Below are 26,470 nucleotides of genomic sequence, written 5' to 3' on the forward strand. Positions count from 1 at the left end.
TGTTTATATTATTTTCGAATATACCTATTATAAGGATGTATGGTTTTAATAGTTTTAATATTATATTATAGTCGATTAGTCTATTTGTCTATCAGCTTATTGTTAATACCTGCAAAGTATTTCATTAACTCGAACATTTTTTTCGATTTACCCGGCTCTAACCCCTCCCTCCATAATTTTAGTTTCAAAATATGTTTTACCAAGCGTCGGTACTTGGCTGAAATACCTAGGAATATAAACGCCGCTGCACCGCAACGTGTTTGTGGCCACTGGGAGGTCTATCGAATGACGTGATAGTTTCGCGCCACGCGTTTTAAACAACAACACTGAAACAACGGCGTCGGGTGGTTTTTGCACTGCTCCCGCGTCAGTGTACAATCTTGTGTTGCTGTGTAGTGTGCCAATGCGGCGACGGTGAGGTGAAAAAAGTACGCTACGTTCGCGACGACGACGCAGTTGCCGTGGTGACGACGGGACGACGACCGCCGCCGCGTCCCGATCGCCGGTTAGACATATCGGTGATGGCGAGGGGTGGGGTAGAGGCGGCGGCGCACCGACCGCGCGCGGTATATACGGTTACCGCCGCGCCGCTCAGCCGCTGCCACAGCCACCATCGCCGACCGGCTGTACGGCGGCACCACTCGGCAGTAGCACACATGCTCGGCACACGGCCGGTCTAACGTTTCTCGGCACACGATCGTCGTAGAACGTAGGCGCAACGGATAACGTCGGTCGCGTGTGCGCATTTTCACGCATTGCACACACCCCCGGTCGCCGCGCGCACACTGCCACCCTCGTGGTCATAGTCAACCACCACCGCGGTATACGAGCGGTAATAATTAGATTATTATAATATTATTATCTCAGTCGTCAGTCGTGTGCGAGACGACGTGTTTTCGACGGTTTCGCGCGCTGCCGAGTGTTTGTCGCGGGAAAATCATGCGAGCACGATTCCTGACCTAACGGACACTGTACCATAATATTATCGTAGATCTTTATAAATTGCATCTTACGTACGTATTACGACTAGCTAGGTGATCATGTCGGCCTCCAGCGGAAGAGACAAGACGGACGCCACCGGCAGCAGGTGCTCCGGCGGGGGACCAGAAGCAGGTACGTTATTTTTGTTTTCAAAAACTTATACCATTAATTTGCGTGATCGTAACGGTTGCACACGCTTGGTAAACGTAATAATTTATTTTATTTTTAATAATTAATAATATACTATTGTCTGACGTAGATAATTCGCATCGTAGTAGATAATATTGTACGTTTAGTCGTTTAGACGTTGTTTGCGATTTAAGGGCGCGTTATTGGGGCGTGATTGTTGCGGGCCGGCGTGTTCGCGTCCCGGTGACTGCCGCTGCGCCTCACGCTGTGGTACTTCACCACCCTTCTACTCCAACAGCTAACGCCTTTTTTGATCGCTCGCCGGCTCTTTCTTGGTTCTCTTCGTTGTCCACCTCTGCTCATGTCTGGTACTCGTATTTCTCCGTTTTAGAAATATTGTGTGGAAAACCGTTATTTATATCGGTTTCGCCTCTGATAAGAAATTCATAATAACAATAATACGAAGGAACTATTTAAAATCGAGTAAGGAGTAACTATTATATTATTAAACGATGGCACGACGGGTTGTCATTTCTAAACGGAAATAAAACGTCATTGCCATATATATACCTATATCATATATTGTAACCTGTCGATTTACTATCTCTCTCTCACACTCAGTATTTACACTCACGGGTATGCTATAATATAGTTTCCCATAAACAAGGGTAGTTATTGTACTTTTTTTAGTGTTGTCTGGCATCTTTTTACGTTTAATTGTAAATAAAATACTCAGGTACACTGAACATTTTTACAGCATTTATTTATAGTATAGGTACAATTTATAAGTGATATTTTGGTGAACAGTGCGTCAGTGCTTATAAAATTATAAAGTAGTAACTAGTAGAATTTTATAATTTCACACATTGATATAATATTATGTTTTAATTTTTTAATTTATATTTATTTTTTTATAATCTATAAGAGGCATTACAAATTTTTGATTTCTTCCTCATGTATTTATAACTCATTTAACTGCCTTTTAACTATAAATATTACTTATTTTACACGTTGGATTGTAATTTATCAAAGTATTGTTTATGAAAAAAAAACTTTAATATAACCTATTAGGTACTATTGCTTTATGTTATAGGTAAATTATAATACAATAGCATTGGTTATTAGTTAAAAACTCAAAAAATTTTAGTACCGTAAAAGAAGCCAAATATTGTATTTTTTTTTAAACATTTTAGCGTAAAATTATAATGTTCATTATTATTATTTATTCTATTATAAATTATGTTTCTTATTCCTACCAAATTGCACTTAAGTTTAACACAGCTAGGACGCTAGGTATATAAGAATAATTAAAATGAGATATACCTACAGTATAAAGAAAACATATTTTAAAAATGAATAAATAAATATATATTTTTTATATCATCGATTTTGCACTCGAGAAAAATTTCTTAGATATTGGAATATTCCTGTAATTTTTTTGAAGATGAAAATTGTTTCTTATATTCACAAATTAAAAATTATATAATGGTATAACAACATGTCAATATTCAATAGTGCAATTAATAGAAATACAAAATTTTTATGATCTATAAAATATTCATTCGGAAATACATTTTTCGGTAAAATCAATAATACTTAGAAAAACTACTCTCAAAATAGTAAATATATATTTTATGGCAGTTATATGTATATAGATAATAGATGTAAATATTATTTTTATTTTTGTTATGTAATGAGTAGATTTTAAGTAATATTATACTAAATACGTACGAGTACATTAGGCTATTTGTCGTAAATTTATAGATCTAAACCGGGTTTAAAACTATTTATTAAAGGATAGTGGGAAATCAGTAATGGTCAACTGGCTAATATGATCTTAGGACATAAAATTGAACCTATTTATCCGTCCCCGCGGTTAGTTTATACTAGGATGTAGTTATTTGTATATTAATGCAGATTTACTTAAAATGAAGACTAATATTATTATAAATTATTCTTAGCTTTACTGCTAGTATATTTTTTAGATCAAGTTTAAAATATTTTTCTTAATTGTCTGGTAGATGCTTATTACTTTTTCATTAACTTTTCCTATATTATGAATAGGGACCTACGAGTATTTTTTGTTAAAATTAATCAAATCTAATTTTTACTTGTACTACTCTTTATTTTTTACAACACTCTAACTGGTTATTCTTATACAAATGTTATATTAAACATTATAAGCGAATTCGTCTCACTAACCGACCACTTGGTAGGGATAAAGACTACAGTTGTCAACTATAATATACTCGCTTCTGAAGATAGGATAGGGGGTGTATGTTAAATAATCACCTGCTAGTTATTAAAACATACATGGAATAAATAGGTAGGTATCAACAGAATTTTTCAACGTATATTACATGTAGATGGATGTTGTAGTTTAGCACAAATAATATTGTATCTAAAAAAGTTGTAGTAAATACAGTTAGAATAATTCCAACAATCTAGTAGGTATTGAAACGTATAAATTCATCAAATAAAAAAGTTTATCCAGACAGGAAGTAGTATCTGTTTTTGGGAGAATATGGATTAAAATATGGAAAATTGGAAGGGAGTTGGTAATAATCATAACACGGTATTTGAAATTCTAGTAATTTGAATTACCTGCCTATTTAAAATTGTTTGATGTATTTTCAGATGTTGGCATCATGTTTGATGTGTGGTAGATACTACCTTATGCGTATAATATATTGAATGACTTCCGTAGAATATTCCGGAAATCATTGCATGCTAATGATTTCTAATTAATTTTATTCTTCGATTTTTATTCTACAACGGCTCCCTGGCTTAGGGTCGTGGTGTTATTGCTGTAATCGGTTGTTTCTGGGAGAGTGAACGCAAACAATAATTTGTACCTATTTCTTAAACACCTGTGTATCGAATTTTGAAACATTTCATGAACATTTTATATAGTTCAAGAATAAAACAAGGAAGTTGTCTGTGATGATTGTCTGTATAAAACTTATAATTCTTATACATAATACAAAATATATTTCAATTACTAATTACCTATCTGTTGTTAATTATTAATATTTCAATATTTTATATCGTCCAAATTAAGACTAAAATAAAAATTAATTTTTTTTTATAAAATTGCACAAGCAGTACTGAACATTATATTTATATGTGGCCAGTAGCTCAGATGCCGAGGCTATTCTAGTAGAAAAATAAAAACTTATAATGTTAATAATTTATTCGATGATATATTTCATTAATTTATTTGATACCTAATACTAATAATGGTGTTGGAATTATTTAGGATTAAAATTTAATTGGTGAAGGTTAAAATGTTAATTAAATTGTTTTATTGTTAGTTGTACAATCAATGTAACATGGGCCATTTTCATAGAACTTTTATTAAGTACCTACTATTATATGCATTTATTTACTTTATAGAATTAATAATTAATAATTATTGAATTGTACCATGTATTATAACAGTATAGCCTGTATAATCATGTTTTTTTTTAATGTCATTGAATTGGAACATTAAACATATTTAATTACAATTAATTAAATAAAAATACATTAGAAATTACTAAGGTTATCTATGGTTTAAAGTTGAAAACCATTATTTTATATTTATTTTAGACTTATAATTTTAATATCCAATTTTAGAGAATAATATTAGATGGTTTAAAATTGGATGGTTAAATACTGTAGAATAGAAACGTCTAGTAGTGTAGCCGTATACTAATATACCACCGTAGGTATATTGTACTATATAACGATGTATGATGGTTATTTCAGCATGGATATTTAAATATGCTTAATATTGTCTCAATTATTTTTAAACACTTAAATTTAAACAATTTTATTTTGGTATAATTTATATAGGTATTAAGAATGTTGTTTTTTTCATTTTAACGTTGTTCGCATTATATCCGTGTGTAGAATAGAAAATGTAAATAATTTAGAATTTATATTTTTTGAGAAAACATTTGTAAAAACAAAAACTACTCGTTAAAAGAGTTTCAATTTTGGTTATTAGTCTCGTATATCAGGTACCATTATGTGATATTTTTATTATGTATTTATTGTTATGGTTAATATGTAGATGATGTTTATAATGATTAAAATGTGATTCTAAACAAAGCTTGGCAATAAAAATTATCACTACTTACCAGTTTTTTCATAAATTGTTTGTTGTTGGTACATTTTTAAATTTTAATATCTATACTAATCTTATTGTCTTGGATACACGTAATGTAATACACTATATATAGTTGACAATCGGTTATAACACGTTATGTTCGACAGTATGATGATAAATAATAATCAGTAATGGTTATGCTTATGATTTATGAATCATTCTGCAGCGTAACGTTTTGAATTCAGTGGTCAGTGTAAGTGACTAATCTTTCTATTGAAATTATATTTAAACGAGGTCAACTAATACAAAAATTATACCTATTATTATAATTTTATATTTTGTATAGTTCATCGCTTATATTGTGCTATCTAAATTGAAGCCCCAAATTATGATTAAAAGGTTTATCATCTGATTAAATTATTTTTTGGTTATTATTACACATTATATTATTTGTATAATTGCTATTATTAACAGACAAATATTTCCAAGAAGTTTATTTATTAATATTTTAAATTAATCCAAATTTACTAAAGTGTAATGTGTAAACTGTAAAATAATGAGTTGTGACTTAAGTCTATCGTGTGTTTAACTGATTCACTCTATATAATAGATATATCGTAAATGAATATAGATAAATACAAATTATATTTTTTCATTAAAATACATTCAAATAAGTATAATTCAGTACAATATATTTGAAACTAATGTCGTTTTTAAGTTTTAAAAATAGCAATTGATAATTGATATTTTCGTGAAAAATACGACTTGCCTAATTAATATGTAATTACAGCTTACCACTTTTCCTATTTTAAAATAAATATTTATTTGTAACTTTTACTTAACGAAACACTAATTGTTTGACATGACTTATAAATGATACATATTTTTATTGAATGAAACTACCTACTTCAAAGTTTTTATTTAAATTAATGATTATAATTTTAAATAGTACATATTATAATTTGTATAGTTTTTGAGTTTTAAATAACTTTTAAAGTTTTAACTATAATTTATTTAGCCTTATTATCGTTAGTATCGTTTTGACTATTTTAAAATATCCACGGTAAAATAATAACACAATATTTTTTTATATTGGCTTATTAGAATTACGTGTTTTGTATTAATACACTTTTTCTTAAAATCGAAAAGGTATACCTATGTAAAAATATTTTATAATCTCCTATAAGCTCTATATGATATATAGATAATATAATTATAAAAATATATTAGATTCAATTTATTTTAAACAAACCGAATCGTATAGGTATTATGTTTATATTATATATATTATATAGGTACTATGTTATCTTTGTACTTTTTTCTAAATAAATTTTCGGTGACTTTGCACAATTATTAAAACTGTTTAAATATAGTACATATTTTTAGTGGAATACTATTTATTAGCTATATTATAGCAATAATAACAGTACATAAAACGATAAAACTTCTATAGAAAACGATAACAATACATATGATATAATATTATTATGTATTTATGTTAATGGATATCTAATGAAGTAAAAGTTAGGCGACTTATATATGAGGTTTTTTTATAATGTTTGAACTTTAGTTTTCAGAAATTATAATTTTAACTTGATCGTAGTTTTTATAATGAGAACGTATGGATCGTCTAGAATTATATCAATTGTGTATACATCTTCTATCACAGCATTTTATTTACTATATAAAATTTGATGAATTCATGAAAAAGAAAATCGTAATTTTGTATTATTTTTAATAGTTTTGACGAATGCATTTTTAAAACATAATTTTCAAAGACGTTTGTCCGCTGTGCAGCATTATTGTGTTAATAATAGCACTTACGCAGTAGGCATTCGAATTCGTTTCCTTTAAAACGTTTTTAAAAAACGTATCATCTGTTTCACGGTTGAACGAGAGTTCAACTATATATTTTATTATATTATGGATTATAATGACCAAATTTTAGGAGTTGCGTTTCGAATATTTCAATGGTTTGTAATTCATATATCTTTCAAATCTCTATGTTCATATATTATTTTATCGGTGGTTGACTTCATTCACTCGTAACGGGCTTATATTATGTGTTATTATTATTACGTGATTACCGATCACGTTTTTATGCGTGTTTTGACATATAGCGATATTTAAGCGTGGAAAAAGAAGCCCATTAAAACGAAAAAAAAATGATAAATAATACAGGTTTTTAGAGGGGAAAAAACGTTAGCTCGTGCGTTGGACAGGTGGTAAGCGTTGGTACCGGGTCGTCTTGTACGTGCCCTGGTCTGGGTGAGCACACACCGGAGTCGTATTGTAGGTAGGTAGGTACAACAGTGTGCCAGCAGGTTTTAGTGTGGCCAAATAACACATATTGTTAGGGAACTATATACGTACATTATTATTATCATATGCTCAGTGGCGCTTGTGTGGGTATGGAAAAACAGTTTACAAAGTAAGTATAATCCCATATATTACCTACCAACCGTATAATAATATTATATTTAAAACGTATCGGTCGGTCCAGTGAAAGACGTTGTGACATCTGCTGTAGTCAACTTGTGGCTAGGATATACATATGTGTTATACTGTCGAACGCGAACGTTAAATTGCGACGAAGCGTGTATGGAAAAAACTAATTTGTTCGTCGTATATAAACTATCGGTATGATATAAGCCATAAGGTATACCATAGTGTAAACGCCTCTAAGGGGTTCTACGGATAATCTAGTATCCACTTATACAATCTAAATCTTGGATAAAATTTTCTCAATACTTCTAAAATTAAATTTGAAATATTTTGTGATGAATATTGTTATGCGTTTCCTCATCAATAGCTATTAGTCAATATAACACGTTTTCATATGCAGATAACATTTTTTATTTTGGTTCAGAAAATGTTGATTTACAATCATTGTATCATTATATATTGTTTATAGGTATTTACATGTGTTCATATCTCGTCTTGTATCAGTCTAAATTCTTAGTATTTTTTCTGTTGTCCAAAGCATAGGGCGTTTATGTTCAACCCTTTGATACGTTATGGAAGCAGAAGAATGAAGATGTATTTTTTAAAAGAGCTTAATAGTTATAACTTATAAATTATAATAGTCCTAAAGATATAATCCAATTTTTTTATAATAACTTATAACCTATTGAGTTATGAATTTACAATTTAAGAAAATTATCTAATTGCATTAATATTTATTTAATCATTTGATTTGAAATTCTTGAAAATTTGCCAGTTTTATGTTACTATAAATCATTTTAGTTAAGTTTTAAGTATTTTATTTATATTTATTTAAGTTTCAGTTGTTTGGTTTATATTTTATTTGTGAGCATACTAATCTAGAAAAAATCTTTTAGTTAGAGTTATTTTTCGATAAAATCCCAGTTGGTTAACAGGTTTAAAGTGATAAGTTCTGCCTTTTTTAAACTCACTTGCATGTTGGAATTCAAATGTGTTATGTTTCCAAAGTGTCAATTAATCTAAAAACGTAGGTATAATAGGAATTCTGAAAATAGGTTTCAATTTGTCATTAAGTCTACTTGAGTTCGGCTTTCTCAAATTTATGGTTCTTTTCTCAAAAAATTAAAATATGATAATTTTTTAGGATTTACTCCCTGATTTACTTATGTGGGTCTCTCAAACCACTTAAACCACTGAACTTAAACATAACATCCATTATGCTTATTGTACATTTTTTTTTGTATTGTATAAATTCTAGTAAAAAAAAACTTATGTGGGTAAAATTATGAATAATCTTTGAGGAAATCATTACGTTTAGCTGCAATTATATATCTAGTAAAGTAGTAACTACTATATATTATAATTATAACGGATATAAAATTAATTGATGCTCAATTCGCTATTATGAATTATGTGAAGTATTATATTATAATGCTATATTGTTAGTCGTGTTATATATTTATTTTTTTCGTAAAATTCGTATAATATCTACGATAATATATTTCAGCGATTTTACAGAGATTTATTTTTATTCAGTTCTTTTTGAGAAAGTTTATTTGGTGACATCTAATACTATTGCATACATCGAGTAAATTTAATATTCCTTCTCGAGAACTGTAGAAGTGAATTAGAAAAAGTCTCTTTAAAATCTGCTCTCCAGTCTCTCATCTAAATATAAATTTCAAAAATCATTGATTACTCATCTTCATCCATGTTATTTTTCATATAGACAACATTCTTCATTCTAGTAATATATGTTGGTGCTGCTGCTTGATGGTTCCCTGGGGAACAACTTACTATTATACTATACATTTGTTATTAATTTATCATAAATGTAAAACATCGGCTGCATACTAGTTGCGGTCATGACGATTTTTGAGATAAACAGATATAACAGTTGCGGTCACGCCAATTTAGGTAATATCTTAATTGCGGTCATAGCTTTATTAACTCCAATTCCAGGCGAAATTTATATTATACGATAAACATATTTTTCGATATAATGTACACAGCGTTTATAAATAAAATAGATTAAATTGTATACTCCGATCATAGTTCGAATATTCGAATAATATAAACATAAGTATCAACATTTTTAACCATACCTACACAATAAATAATAGTGTGTAGACAGTCCTAAGTATGTTACATTTTCGATATAAATGGGAAGGAAAATGTTGATTGATACATTTTTCTAAATTAAATAAATAAACGAAATATTAATTTCATATTTAATTATTATATAAACTATATAAACTATATTATATTATTTTATTTAGTATACTTAGTTATTATTATTTGAGTGACCGAAACTGTATGTAACCTTTTTGATGGGTGACCGCAACTAGTACGTAATTTTTGATTATGACCGCAACCGTAAGCGTGCGTAGGTATTCTTGGCAGGGGAGGCAATACTTTAGCTAAGGAGGTCCAGACTCCAATCCCCCCACCCGATTTTCACCAATTGGTAGATATAATATAATATTTTGGTGTAGAGGAAAATCTCGCAGGAGAGGCAACCGCCTCCCCTGCCTCCCCCGTGCGCACGCTTATGACCGCAACTAGTACACACCGAAAACATCGTTACTTTTTTAATAATATTTATTGTGTATTTAAGTCATTCGACCTATATATAATATATTTTAAGTTGAACCAAGGTGATTCGAGGGAGGTGATTAAAAGTGTTTAGTACAACTCTTGAATCGGATGCCCTCCTTGCTCTACATTTATATTTCTTGATTTTTTATTTAATGCTTATTGATTTAACAATTTAATTATTATTTATATAATTATAAATATATTAAAAAAAACAAAGGCTCAGCTACCAACGGGAAGGCGATTCATCCACTTTTACTTACAAATACGCCACTGCGCTACTCGACGCAGAAACTGTATATGTATTATTAATAAAACAAGCACGCAAGTCGCAAGTAGTATCAAAAGCAGCCTCTCTCGGCGATGTCATCTGCAGAACTGCCGACTTATTATGTCTTCTTTCTCACGCTATACCAATACATACTACTTCCACTATATACGATATTCGAGTGATGTTTTCATCTCGAAAACATAAACGTAAGACCGTTGTATTAAATATAGTGTCAGAAATTTACACATTTGTGAAGAAAAAATGTACGAGTTCATCACGTACACGCCAGTGATGCTAATTATTTAGTTCTCTAGCATTTCTTTTTTTTTACAATTGTAACACGTATTTATCTAAACATACTAATTAATAATATCGTTTAATTAAAACTAATGTAAAGGTTATAATAAGATATACAGCGTCATGTTTATATGTTAAACTAGAGGCGAGACTGTGAGAGCATACTCCTATTGTCATTGATATATAGTTATCCCGGATGACAAACTTTTAAGGTGTGTTGTGTGTTTACAATGGAACTTTTCTATGTTGTCCAAAACTATTGGAAAATATTATGCACCTGAAAAAAATATTTATGTTGTGGATGCATCATACTACTATTTTATAAACATTAACGTTTGGGATTTTAACCATAATAATATGTATTATATTATCGTTCCGTTATATTTATTATAAAATATTTTGCGGTGTATAAGAGCGAGTAATAAAAGGCGGCACAATACAATTTTCCCCTGGGTGTTAACAATGGGATTGTTACAATAATATACGTTTGTAATAGATGTTTGACACGAGATACCATTTTATTTCGAAATTGTGGATCAAAAAAAAAAAAAAAAAAACTGAAAAAAGTCATAGTGCCACACAGCATATATCATTTATTATAATTATGGTATTTTTCTTTCAACTGAAGTATTCTTTTTGTTAGGATGTAAAATTAATAATATTAGATATAATATACATATACATACGTACCTATCTACACTTATTTTCAATTCTATTGTTTCGGAATTGTTGTGATCACTAAGGAAACTTAACTGTTATGTGATAGTGTAATGCTATTGAATCATTTACGATTAGGTGAGTGGTGATTTTCACTCAAATTTATTTAACAAAGTAAATAAATATACCTACATGTAAATATGTAATATGTATAATACGTTTCTAATTCAATAAAATTCAGAACTCAATTGATTTAAGTCCTATGTAATAATCAATTGTATTGAATCATAACTTGTAAAAATAATTTAAACTATATTGACTAGGTATATATTATATATATATATATAACTAAATTGAATCCGTGTATGAATTGAATAAATGTACAATATTAAACATTTTGATTTTCGATTTTTAATTTATTTATCTTACTTGATGAAAGTTCGATTCAATAAATTGTGAAAACGCAAATTAGAGATTTCTTTATACTTCTTAGTCGAACATTTTAAATATTAAATGGAGCGATAAATGTATTGGTTTACGATGATGCGTGTTTCATTTTTTTTGGGTATGTATATAGGTACACGATAAATAGTCGTAATAATAGTCTTCGATTTCTAACTTGAAATTTTTTTTTTACGGTAAAGTGAACCAGATGACGTAAAAATGGTAAATTTTGTTGTAGTTTTTGAGTTAGAAATTCATAAAAAAGTTCTATTTATATCTAAGATTTAAAAAATTAATATAATAAGTTTACCGGGTGTCTCATTTCTCTACCAGCCCTCCTCAATTTTTTTCCTACAAAAAAAAAAACTGTTAAGAAAATTAAACAAATTTTTTTTACTAATGTTTGAAGTTTAAATATTATTAACATCGGATTTTTAGCCGAAATTATTAAAGAATTGTCATTGAACAATTTTTATTTTGTTGTAACTCAAAAACTAATAACCGAATGTAGTTATACGGAATCTTTACCAAATGTTGATGTTATGATTTTCTATGCGCAAAATAACATTTTCAAAATAATATTTTGATTTGTTTTGAGCTATTTATAGATATTATCAATTTTCATTTTTATTTTTTACTTTTTATCTTTTAATGTCAATAAATTAACTTTTCATAGGGTAAAAAAACTTTAAACTTTAATATAAAATTTCTCATAATTTTTTTTTAAAACAGTTAAAACCATTAAAGATATAGCAGCACGATTTTTTTTATAAGCATTCAAAGTTTAACATTTTAAGAAATTTATCAAAATCTAAAAAATGTGTAGATTATTTTGTATAAATTCAAATTTTTCAATTTTTATACAACTAAAAGTTGAAAATTTAATACTAGATATCTCATAAGTAGTTTATAGGTACTGTTATCAAAAATCAAAAATATATTTATAGTATGATATATTATAACGTTATATATAAACATATTTTTTCAATTGAGATTTAAGTTCAAATTTGGATGAAATTAGATATTTAAACGAAAAATAACGATCTTAATATTATTAGTTGATATAATTAAAAAATATTATTGTAATATAGACTGACTGGCAGATCGTATCCACTCAGAATCATTTTTCGTAAACAACAATATTACCTAAGTCATTGAATTAAAATTTAACACCATACAATAACCCATTTGTAACCCAGTAACCTACTGTGAATCAGAGCGATATCCATCTTTTTCACAATTAATTTTTGTGAGTGATTAACAATATTGTATATATATATAATATTATGTTTGGTAATTTTAATACATCGTGCAATACATGCAAGTATATTGAAATAAAATTCTGCATAATGTGCTGAATTATCGTGTGTATATATGTGTGCCCGTTGAATGTCAGTTATATGATTATATGGGATTTATGGTCGTTTTTTAGTGAATTTTTAGTTGATACTTAAAACTTGATGGAATATCTATCCACGTGCAGTCGTCGTAGTATCTTTGAAGAACATCAAGAATTACATGTGGTGGTTATAATCATATACATTTCACGGGTTCGATAATAAATGAAATATTTTAAAATAGTATACGAGAAGATCATTATGGAGGCAAAAGGGTAAGTCTCTCTTTCTCTCTCTCTAATTAATATATCTCAGAAGAGATTTATTACGTGATTTACACAACGTCTTCGTTGTCTAAAATTAAACCACACAATCATACAAGCTCGACTGCTCGACGTACACATATATTATAATATATTATATTTTATAATCTCTTTCGTATACATGCAGGTGGACGAAAAATGTATACACTTGATTGTAATAAAAAGACAAAGCTAAGTAATTTCTTTTTAAACCCCCATTACTGAAGTTATTTAGATTGAGTCAATAAAAATATATAAAGAAATTTTCTTTGTAGTTACCTAAATTGGAGGCTTAAAATGTAAATAGTTATATCATAGATACATAAAACAATTTTTAGTAATATAAAATATACTTACCTACTTGATGCATAGTTGTGTAAGGTATCTCCATATCTTCTAAGATTTTTATCGTGAACTATATTATCCTTATTCAGAAATCACTCGTTTGAATTTCTATTTAGAATATTTGTTTATGGCGATGCAAACGAGAGTGAAAATATTATCGTTACGGAGCCTAAACGTGTTATATTGTTCGGAATTTAAGACATAACTGATGATGGTCTGTATAATATATATATTATGTACGTTGTAGGTACACACACGATGTGAAGAGGGTGTGAGATGAGCAGAAATATTTTCTGTATCTATACGAGCGCAGCGCCCGAGCGAGTGCGCGCGTGTGTGAGCGCATTCCTTTGACGTTAACGCGCAAGCGTCTGCGTACGAATACGTCACCGCCGTCGCCGCCCTGTCGTCATGACGTTCATTCTGTCTTCGGAATAATATAACGAGCGGTCTATATAATAGCCGTCTACATATAATTAATACTATTATTATTACAACAGTGATTATCGTGTACTAGTTAATACCTACTTATAACATTATAATAATTAATTAGGTAATGATTATTAATTATAATATAATATTTATATACTATGAGTTATTACTCGTAACGGCGTTGTCGAAACACTTATGATTGAGTCACAGTTTTATGTGAAAACTTTAGCGGGTTATAATTTTGGTTGCTATATTATAATCAAAATGATTTATATAATTTATAATATACCTTCAAGAATCATAATACATTGATACATATGGGTATAGTAGTTGTATTCACTCTGCTTAGGTGGTGGCTGAGATATTGGGCCTATATCCTAAAACCTGATGGGGCTGTAGTACCTATATTATACGTATATATAAGTATCTACCTAAAACTTGATTTTTTTTTTAATATTCAGTATGTAATTATTTAATTATTTAATACATTTATCAACAACAGTTAAGGAGAAAAGTAAAAATACTGATAGAGATAAAACTTATGTACTAAATACATATTCATTTATGTCCACATTTAAAGCACATCAATATGAATTTATTTATTCTTATATTTTCATTTTTACATTGAAAATGGGTAGTGAAAATTTTGGTTAATTTTAAATACTTTGATGATAACACTTATATGGTTTCATTTCATACCTTTCAAATCTACAATCAATTTATAGTAAACTATGCATTAGTTATCTCAAATTTCATTTTAATTCATAAAGTTTATAATCATAGATTTCTATTGAAAATGTGCTTAAAGTGAAAAGCATAAAATATGTGCACTTTAAATGGTATGAAAGAAATATGCTTTTAAAATGTATTAAAAGTTATTTAATTATACTCTAACATGAAATATGTACTAAAATCGTATGAATTTAATTTGGTACCTAAGTGTATTGATATTTAACAAGCAATAAATTTATTAAACTAAAAAATATGCAAATGTAACTGATTTCAAGCGAATTATTAATGTATTATAGAACATTAAAATTATAAGTATAATATTTTTCTACAATTTATATTAGTGGAAATTGGAAAATTATAGAATTTAAAAATGATTTTAGTTGTAAAAGGTAACCATCACATTATATTATAACATGTTCATAATTCATATCACAGTTTAGAAATTCTGAATTTTCAAAGTAATGGTTTATTATAGTTACCTCATCGTTGTCTTATTCAAATGTTTGGTTTCTATTGGTGTTCTCAGAAATTTAAAAATTTTTTTTTTCAATACTTAGTTATCCTGCAACACTCGGATAAATTGTGTTTTTTGAGTACAGATCTATAAAATTGTCTTCATTTTTCATACACATATATACCACTGAATTTTATACAGACGTGCAGAATTTATAGTTTACTATCTATACTCAATGTGTGTACCTACTTATACTTGTCATACTAAATAAATAATACATAATATTGTTGAGGTTGAATTAAAGTGTATTTTTACTTCCAGTTAACAATTTTAAAAATGTATGTGTAAAAGCATATTATATAAACAATAAAATCAATTTCCGTACTTAACCTATATTTCCAAAGGTCTTAATCACTACTAAAAACTTCTCAAGTGCAACTAAAATTAGAATAAACAATTGAATATTTTTCTACAAAATTGTCTTATGAAACCAATCGTAAAAATTACGTTGGCATTATTATAATATGAGTGGATTAAAAAAATAAGATTGCAGTGTATATTATAATGTATATATATAGAAACCGTAGCAAGCAAATGTTGTCAAACAGCTTCATTACTTCGGGAATTTCATTATCTCGTTTCGTTTGAGTCTCGTTATTCATTCGGCTCACGGTATCGATAGAAAATAAATGCAAATACCGAAACAGCAGAAAAACACTATAATATTAATTTTAATTATAATGTTCACGTCCGCGTAGCTGCGTAGACGCACAATATTAAAGTAGGTATTATTTATTATTTTAATCATTGTGTATCTACAGCTTATGTTAGGTAAGTTTAGGTTGGTTTGAGACTTGTTTCGATTTTATCGACCACACGTAAGTACATTAGATAAACTTTCAGGATTCCTTACAGGAATTTTTAAAGGAAAAGGTAGACCATTCAATTATAAATATATATTATATATCATTTAAGTAAATACTTTTAATTTTTTTTAGATAAATGTTTATTCATATAGTTTATTAACTAACAGAAAAAAAATAAAAAATAAATTTAAAATTCATTTAGCTTGATGCCTTAGTGTCTATCAGTACACATGTATCATAAATTTAATCTTTGACTGTAATATACTGTAGCCTGTAGGCATAATAACTAACAATCTTTTTAAAAACTAATTATACCTACATACATGTTCAGACGAAGCACACTTGTACTCCTGTATTGTTCACCTCAATAGCAGTGTAAATACATACTGTCCAATTTACACTATAACTGCTCAGCGCTTTTAATGTCACATGCATTCATATAGTTTATTCTTAATACACTTCTTATAAAAAATAAATTATTTGGATAATATTTAATATTTATGTCATTAATTGATTCGATGACATTAATCTTCCTAACGTAACCTAACTTAACTTTGATATATCCTCATTAATTACATCGTCTTTAATGCAGTTGCAGGTACCTAGTCGTTTATAGATTTGTAAATTAATGTTATTTTTTATTATTGTTTAGAAATGTTTTTAAAATATTTCTTGTTAAGTACGACAAATACTTCAACATATTAATTTATATTTACTTAAAACAATCTAAAACATACTTATATAGACGTAAAATGAATATTCCTCCGTCAAACAGCATATTATGCTTAATAATATTATAATACATAAAAACATAATATTATGAACATCATCCATACTACAATAAAAGTGAGGCAATAAATTGAGATTGCGAGGGGGTATACTGGCCACAAAGTATCTATGCAGCTGCAGAGCACTAAAACAGACTTTGAATATCTTTTACTTTTGGAAGTTTTAGCTAATAAATTTGGCAATATTGTAATATAAATTAACTATTTTATTATATTCATAATATAAAAGGATGCGATGATTATTATTCTTTAAATTAAGAATACATTTAATACATTATACATTTAATTAATTCTTTGTTATATTTTTTAGTATACCTAATATTAAGCATAACTCATACATATTATATAGTTATAAAATCACTTACTTCAAAAATATTGGAATTATTATTATGATTAATGTTTTAATTTGAAATCTGTGTTAGACTTATCTTTAGATTCTGATTTACTTATCATGTTTTTAATGACGAAAATGGAAAAAAACATAGGTACATTACTTTTTACCTATAGCCGATCTGTCGCTAATATATGAACTATAAAAAAAAAATACAAATTTCTATAACCTATAGTATTTTAGTATATTTTTAGTCAATCATTTTTTTACATTATACGTTTTCTCTCAATTATTTTTTGTGACTGTATTTATAGTCATTCAACGTTTTCTTCACATAGTCAGTAAATTAGATCATATATCTAATATTTATCATTGCATAGATTGTGAAGTTGTGAATTTTTTATTGCTACTTTATCCTTTATCACTTGCATTGCATACGTTATATTCGTTAACGTTTGAATCGATTGCCTATGGTTTTATTATTATACGTGTGATATGCGTTACATGTAATATTTGTTTATTCATTGAATAAATGTACCTACTGTTCTATATTTGTTATTTCATTAACAAATAATAATTTTTACATAAATATAGGTAAAAAAAAAAATAGATGAAACATTTAATCTGTATTAAGCTATATACTATAATATAATAACATAGGTAATATAAATATTTATACCTAATAATATGGCAAAAGTGATATAGAATAATAAAATAAAAATTATATTGTCAGGTCAGATTATTATACAACCGTAAAAAAAATTGTATCCTTCTCTTTTATCTCTACCTAGATAAATTTGAGTTGCATTATCTTAACTAGATATGAAAAAATACTTACATAATCTGAACACTAACTACAATAGTTATTAACAAATACCGAAAACATCCCATGGCTGTAAATAGCGAAACTTTCTGGTAAACTACTTTTTTGGGTTAAATGTAGAAAATATTGTAGGGATTTTTCTATTAAAAGTTTTTTATGTTTAATCTAAAAAAAAAATCATAATATAATATATTTATCTTTAATATTGTTGAACTGCTATCAAAACAACTTATTACAAACAATAGAAATCTTGTATTGAATTATCAAGACGTTTTGCCGAATGAATAGTTTTAGGTGAAAATTTCTAATATCTACGGTTATAAGTTTTAAGTTAAACTAAAATAATAAAATAAATTTTGTGAAAAATAAGTTTTGCATACACATTTCCTTTTTCCCTGAATTTTTTTGTTTATCAAGAGCTACTAGGACTTTTCATTTCCGGTGGACCACCAACATTTTCTCATCAACCACCAGTTGGCTATGTATTTATTTTATAATTAGAAAAATGTAATTACATAATCATGTTCTGCCCTTAAAATCACTGCAGTCCATTTAACTACCTAAATTGTATAGGAAATTATAATATGCGATTATGCTAACATGTTTGCAAATGACTGATAACAATATCAAAACTACGCTAACACATTTTAAGTGAAAAGTGAAAAATATAAAGCTGCAGACTTTTTTTTTCATAATAATTAATACATGCATTAGTGATGTCCGGTATGGTGGTATGTAAATCGTTAGATTTCCCAGCGATTCTCAAGTCAGTGTCAACATGACCAACATTTCTCATCCCACAATCATCGTAATATGTTTTTATTTCGTTCCGTTCCGCTCGTCACGCCGTCATATTTCACGCTTGGTGTGTTTTTCTACGTGCAGCTAGTACGCACTTAATATTATTATATTATACTATAATAATATTTCTATATATCTGAACATCTTATTTAATTGGTTGATAACCAAATTACGAATTTTTAAGTTTATATATTATGAGGACAATATTTTAAATTATCTAAGTAGATTTCAATCCATTTTTAATGAATCTAACCTAAATAATCTCAATACCTACACAAATAATAATAGCTCGTTTGAACTTTTAACTAAATGCATATAAAAATAATAATCAGCTGCTTAACAATGTACAGTAAAAAAATTATGGTTTACGTGTATAAAAGAAGTTTAAATCACCACAGACAAGGTTGAGGAGTCAGGATTCATACCTCTGCTGCCCTATGAAATTAACAAATCATAGTTTAAATTCTAAAATTTACTATACTTAGTTATAAAATATATTCGTACTTTAATTCCTCTCTAAAATCTTTTGCTGGCTCCGCTACTGGCCACAAAATATACTTTTTAAATTGTTTGAGAAATCCAAATTCTTGAATATATGTCCCTTAGATTTGAATCAGTTTATTATTAAAGGGAAAAATTGATGCAAGCATGATTGGTGAATTCTCATGTATCAGAACCTATTATAAATCGCGTGTAGAATAATAATAACTACAGTCATTCAACGGCTGGATATTAATACAGAGCTATTTACCTGTATACACTCACTCTCACCTTATGTACTTTGATTGTGCATTTTATCAAATCTTGATTTTTGAAATTTTAAATTGTGTCTATTCTATATTATGAGAAATGTTTTTCAACATTTAAGGAGTGTCCTGTAGCATTAGTGTGAATCACACATTTATTGCGAACCTATATGATCATAATTAACGCCATTACAGTTTATAAAGTACATTTTCCGATCATAATACTTATAGTGGTTTTCAAGAATACCATAATTTAAAAATTAGAATCTGAGTATAAGATATAACAATATTGATGTGAGTATGTTATGATATACGGTCAGTGAACAATTGAGTCACCCCGTAGCATGGACAGAAACGAAAATCCTTTACCAAAATACATTGTGTACGTAAATTGTTGTTCGTTTTATTATAAACTTATTTAGTTGTACATTATATATAAATAATATATATATTAAAGACTAAAGAAGCGCACTGTGCAGGCATTGTGTTGTTGTTTTTTTTAACGTGAAAACAAGAGAAGTGCCCGCGCACTCCCACCCTCACCCTCCCCTAGTGATGTGTGGTGGAGGCTTGGTAAAGGGGTAGGTAGCGAGGAGAGGGTAAGGTGTAGCTTCGTTTCCTTTTCTCGTTTTAATGCGTCTGTCCACGGTATATATATATATATATGTAAGCGTGTAAATACAATGTACGAAAAACTAAAGAATAAAAAAATAAAAAACACTAGCCGGAAGTCATTCTTCACTGTATCTCTACCTATATAATAACATTGTACATAGTATTATAATTTATAATACACGTGTGCGTGTGCGCGTGCGTGTGTATACAGTGTACGGTCGTGTGAACGTTTGTTATTCAACTACCGTACGGCACGTCGGGTGCGATCGGGCAGACGCGTATATTATTTTCATTATTATTATCATCATCGTAATATCATCGTATTAATAAAGCTAGTAAAAACTCAAGTAGTTTTTAGTAAATTTATAGACGCGCGTCAACAAACATCTCAAAGATAAACAATATAATAAATATAATGTAATTACAAAAATATTGTATAGGATTGTAGTAGGTATAGGTAAATTCCCTTTTATTAGATGACAAAATTATTTTAATTATATTCCACCAGAATGACCTAAGTATTTTTTTTTTATCTGACACCAAAACCGATTGAATTCAGACGGCGGTAGCTTACGTAGGTTCTTTAGAGATCTCCAAAATTGTACTATCGCAAAATAAATTACGACAATTTTTCCCTTTTAGAGATCCCACCGCTGCCACCAATGAAGTGTAGTCCACCGTCGAATGACGTTCAAAGTTTGGGTATTGGTGTACAATGTAGAAACACGAGGATTGAATAGATGTATACTTATCGATTTATTGAATTAAACACGGTATAGAATATAAATGAATAAAATATTAACTCTGATAAATTAATACTATGAGAGGCTCTGATTAAAATATACGTGACGCTCTGTAATAAAACTTAAAAGATGCTTTTCAGAGTAACGCTGGCGTCGTTCACTCTTCTCATCAGACTTCACTCGACCGACTCCCGGGCACCGCCCGGGCCCGTCGCAACGGTCTGTGCGGGGACTTTGGTATGTGCTGACCCAGCCGAAAATGGTCACGTAGGCCATCGTGAGAACCAAAATGGTCACACACTCATTTTCCCCTGAGTCAACACAACTGAGCGTTTATATGCAAGCCTCCATACACACTACGTACATACATGTATACATAATATATATATGTACACACATACATACTTGCCTACATACACACTCACCCATATACAACATACCCCCAGCGTTAAACTGGAGCAGTCCCTGCGACCTAATTCATTACTTTTACAAATCTCTTAAACTACGGGTACACCTAGTTACAATACCGCCACATGGTGTCTGTAATGCTTAAATTAACTTAACTTAACTTTTATCTTAAGGCAATACAAAATATATATATTTTTTTTTTATATAAACTTAAAGGTTATCTTGGTCATTATTTGAAAGATTGTCTGCTACCTCTGGACTATACATTTTTACAACCTTATTTCTAAACTTTATAACTATTGTACCTATAAATATTAAAAAAAAGGTTATTGTTACATAAAGAATGGTTATGTGGAATTCTACTTTAAATATAAACAATGGTGCTATGGTTTTGGGCTCGAGTTTACTCGATTCTATCGCTTTATGGGCTAGGGAGTTCAAATCCTTAAAAATTTTTACATTAGTGAGGTTCTGCGGTAATACAGAGCAAAGAGTTTCTGTCAACATTGATTCTATATTAAACTTTCGATTTTCTGGAATTATATCTATCTGTATATCTCTATTGGTCTTAGAAAATGGTACGAGTACACAGCTGTCCGTATGAACTTCGCAAGACGGCGAGGCGGTCAACCTACCCACACCCGAGATCTCAACTCTAAAGGTCTGCGGAGGATCTGTGCACGTAATTGTACATAGGTCTGGTTTAGTATAATACAGCCAAGAGTTTGCCTTTGATAACCGATGCCAAATAGGTGTCTCTAATGTTACCAGTTTGAATCTACAGTCTTTCAGGGGGTTAAGAAAGTTAGTTAGATGTGACAACTCACACAAGTCGGATCCCGTTCGGTAGTGGATCGGTTGATCACCCTTACAAAGTGTATATACCCCCACCTTGACACATGATTCCCATTGACTAACCTCTAATGAAATAAAATGTTCGTTATCATTACTTAATGCCAGGTAGTCGACCTCAGGGGCAATTAGGGCTATGGTATTTTTATCATATTGGATGGGTAGTGAAATAGGGTGGTACATTGTATACTCCTCAACAGATATTAAAGGTATTCCTATATAGAAAACTAAGTATTGCTCTTGATGAAAGATTGTTAGGTCCGAAATTTGGAGGAATTCTGTTAGAGATTCTGTTTTAATGTCTAATGGTAATGCTGTTCCAGCTGGTAGATTCATCTTAATTTCTCTCAATTCTGTAAGGAACCTCTCCGATGAAAACACGCTAGTATGTATTTTTCCATTCATCGCTGAATTGATTATGGACATTAAATTTTGGGTTTGGTATGAGTATTGGTTAAGTAGAATTTCGAAAAGAAGTGCCTGTTCTAGTAACCTTGTCTTGAATTCTATACGGTCGAGTTTTTGTACTATTACTTTCGTTTGCTCCTGTAAATATTGAAGATTTTCTTCGAGTTTTTCCTGATGCTGTGAAATCTTTGCTATCTGATTATCTGTTTGATTATCTGTTTCCACCTGCATGATCCTCATTCTTTCTGAATTTAGGGTGATGTTCTGACTTTTTAACATCTCTACATTGCCAAACTTCCTGCGAAACATGAGGGCCGTGCCCTGACTCATTTTTACGTCTTGCGATATGCAATGCGCGAGGCTGTAATCCGATGGTGCGTCGAATAAGTCTCCCGGTTCCTCTTTTACCATACTGTTGATTATAGACTTGCCCTTTATCAGTTCCAAGTAGGTATCAAAACTAACGCGGGTGACTGGGATAGATGTTTTGTTTAACATAACTCGCCCCATGCGACTGAGTGCATCCGCATTCGTGTTTGCGACACCTGGTTTATAGATAACTTCGTATTGATATTCTGATAATTTGATTCTCCATCGCATGAGCCTTGATCCAGGGTCCTTAACATTGAATAGCCACGTAAGTGGCTGATGATCCGTATAAATCTTAAACTGCCTGCCCAGTAGATAAGGCCTAAAGTGCTTGACTGACCACACAACGCTCAGCAGTTCCTTTTCCGTGGTACTGTAATTTTGCTCCGCCTTGTTTAGCGTACGCGATGCGTAAGCAATGGGAAGATCTTGCCCTATTTCCCGACCTTGCGAAATCACGCTCCCAATTGCGTACTGACTCGCATCGGTTGTTAGGATAAATGGTTCCTCGAAGTTGGGATACTGAAGTATAGGAGCTTGAATGAGCTTCTGAATGAGTGCCGCAAATGCTGCTTGACACTCCACAGTCCACTCGAAAGGTTGTCCCTTCTTTAGTAGATTTGTCATTGGCTTGGCTATTTGGCTATAGTTTTCAATGAATCTTCGATAATAACCCGATAGTCCGAGAAATTGCTTAATTTCCGTCGGATTTTTGGGTACTGGATGATCTCGAACGCAACTAATTTTTGCCGGGTCTGGTTTCACACCAGCATCTGTAATAAGATGTCCAAGGTAGATAACCTCGCGTCTGAGGAATTGACATTTGCTTGGCTGAAGTTGTAAGTTGAATTTTCGTAAACGTTGGAATACTTCTTCCAATCTTTCCTCGTGTTCAGTCAGATCGACTGCGCATATGATTATGTCATCCAAGTATACAAACGCCTTGGTGCCATTTAATCCTGTCAACACGTTGTTCATTAGACGCTGAAAAGTGCTAGGGGCCCCACATAGTCCGAAGGGCATTCGAACAAACTCAAAGTGACCTTTGTCCGTTGAAAATCCCGTTTTCTCAGAATCTTGCGGACGAATTGCGACTTGATGATATCCACTGGCGAGGTCTAGTGTGGTGTAATATCTGGAACGTCCTAGTTGGTCCAGAATCTCATCGATTCTTGGGATTGGGAAAGCATCCCCGATAGTTAACTGATTAAGACGACGGAAGTCTACGCAGACTCTGAATTGCGGTTTTCCATTCGCATCTGACTTCTTAGGTACTACTACAAGAGGTGCATTCCACGGTGATTCTGATGGTTGAATAATGTTATCCTCTTCCAACTTTTCCATTTGTTCGACTATCACCTGCCGATGAGCGTAAGGAAGCCTATATGGCCTGATGTTTACTGGAGCTGTTCCCTCCGGAATTTTAATCTCATGTTGAATTGCTGTGGTGAACGATAGTGGCTCCCCCTCGAGATGGAACAGATCCTGATACTTTTTACAAATTCGCCACAGGCTGGCCTGTTCTTCAGGATTTAGATGCTCCGTCTGGATATATTTTGCTAATTCTGTCATTCGGTTAGCCTTGCTTTCCTGCTCTTCTATTTGATTACAGAGATAGACGCTTGATTCCTTGAAGACTTCATGTTGTACACCTCGTAGCGGGGGTGGGGAGAATTTTATGGAGTCCTCTGATGGGTTTATTATTGTAACCACAACTTGTCCATCCCTTACACAATTGATAATGTTTCCCAATAAAATTCCCTCTTCTCCGATGCTCTGTGCATGTATTATTAGGGTTGTTCCCTCTTTTTCGTCTGTCAAAACAGGTACGAGAGTTTCTGAACGTGGTTGGATGATTAATGTTGGTGAAAACTTCTGAGGTTCTGGAGGTTCTGGAGGTTCCGGCTGATTTATAGGTTCTATCGACAGCGTAGAGGTTCTGAAGTTAATATTCATTTCCTTGTCCCGAAGGAATGGGGTGCCCAAGATTCCTGCTTCTGATATCGGAAAGTTGTCATGTATGACCTGGAACGTGGCAGTCGTGACATTCGTTCCAAGTTGGACACTTAGGGAGACTGAACCTAAGGTGAACACTGGTTGTGAATTGATTCCTGTTAGCTTGTAGATGGTGGTTTCATCGACCAGAATATTTTTTTTTAACTCTGAAAGCTTTATCATGTTGACTTCACTACCGGTATCCACCAGCAACTTTACTTTTTCCTTTATACATTGAGCAATCCTGAGCGAGATCGAATTATTTATTAATGTGGCTGAGAAGTGGAGGGCCGTTGCAGGCTTAAGACAGCGCTTTGAATCTGCTGAACCGAACGCGCGCTGATTGTGCTCGGCTCGTGCCCGTTTTCCGCTTCCTGATTCTCTGTTGCCTTCTCTTGTTGATTCTCCTTTTTGCTGTTAACATATTTCCTTTTCCGGCACTCTTCCAATTCATGTCCTACTTTCTTACAATACCGGCATATTAATACTGTTTTAACGGCATTTTTTGCATTTTGGTTTCCGCTCTGCTGGCTGGCTTTATACTTTTCTTGGTCCCATTGTGAGGCTCTGCAATCCTTAGCGAAATGGTTAGTTCTGCCACACTTGAAACAACCTTTATTGGCGCTGACATTCTTTCTGTTCTCATTTTGTTTAGACGTTCCGGGGTTGGGTTTGGGCGAATGTTGCTGCTGATTTTTGGCATTAAGTTGCAGGCTAAATAATTGTGTTTCCTTTGCCAGGTTCTGTTCCGTTTCCTCCTCTAAAGCGAATATCAGTGCGTCGCTCAGTTTTTTAGGGCTTCGCGCTTTTAATAATATTCGATAAGACTCGGGTAGACCACTTATAAACGCGTTGAGCACTTGATTGTGTAACAGCCTGTCAATGTCCGTTTCGTTCGTATAACCTCCCCCTTCCATTGTTGCGCCGATTAAATCGTGTAACAGTTGCTCCATTTTGTTGTAATACTCCTGTACCCCTTCGTCAGGAATCATTCTACATGTTAGTAATTTCATGTGTAACTGTGGAAGCAGCTTCTTCGTTTCCGACATTTCCACAATATTTTTCCGGAACTCCCTATAGGTCGTTATGTCCTTGTACCTCAATGATCGCAATGCTCTTCCTGATAGCTTTATTATCAATCCCTGTACTAGCATCTCTATCTGTTCTGGATTGACCATCCTGACTGCAAAATCGCATGCCCTTAAGAAGTG

General features: G+C 30.9%; 1 protein-coding gene across 3 annotated transcripts in view; it reads left to right on the forward strand.

Moving 5' to 3' along the window:
• The first annotated feature begins 643 nt into the window (after nucleotides 1-643).
• The window catches only part of Myo81F (unconventional myosin 81F), a 141,938-nt gene continuing 116,111 nt past the window's right edge, over nucleotides 644-26,470 (forward strand). For all 3 annotated transcript variants that reach the window (XM_015513577.2, XM_089217489.1, XM_015513578.2), the window contains exon 1: nucleotides 644-1,113. In XM_015513577.2, coding sequence (XP_015369063.1) covers nucleotides 1,041-1,113 — 73 coding nt within the window. In that variant the 5' untranslated portion in view covers nucleotides 644-1,040. The remainder of the gene's footprint in view (nucleotides 1,114-26,470) is intronic.

This window comes from Diuraphis noxia, unplaced genomic scaffold (genome assembly GCF_037042655.1).
Source record: "Diuraphis noxia isolate RWA-SAM2 unplaced genomic scaffold, SU_Dnox_SAM2 contig0001, whole genome shotgun sequence".
Taxonomy (NCBI): Eukaryota; Metazoa; Arthropoda; class Insecta; order Hemiptera; family Aphididae; genus Diuraphis; species Diuraphis noxia.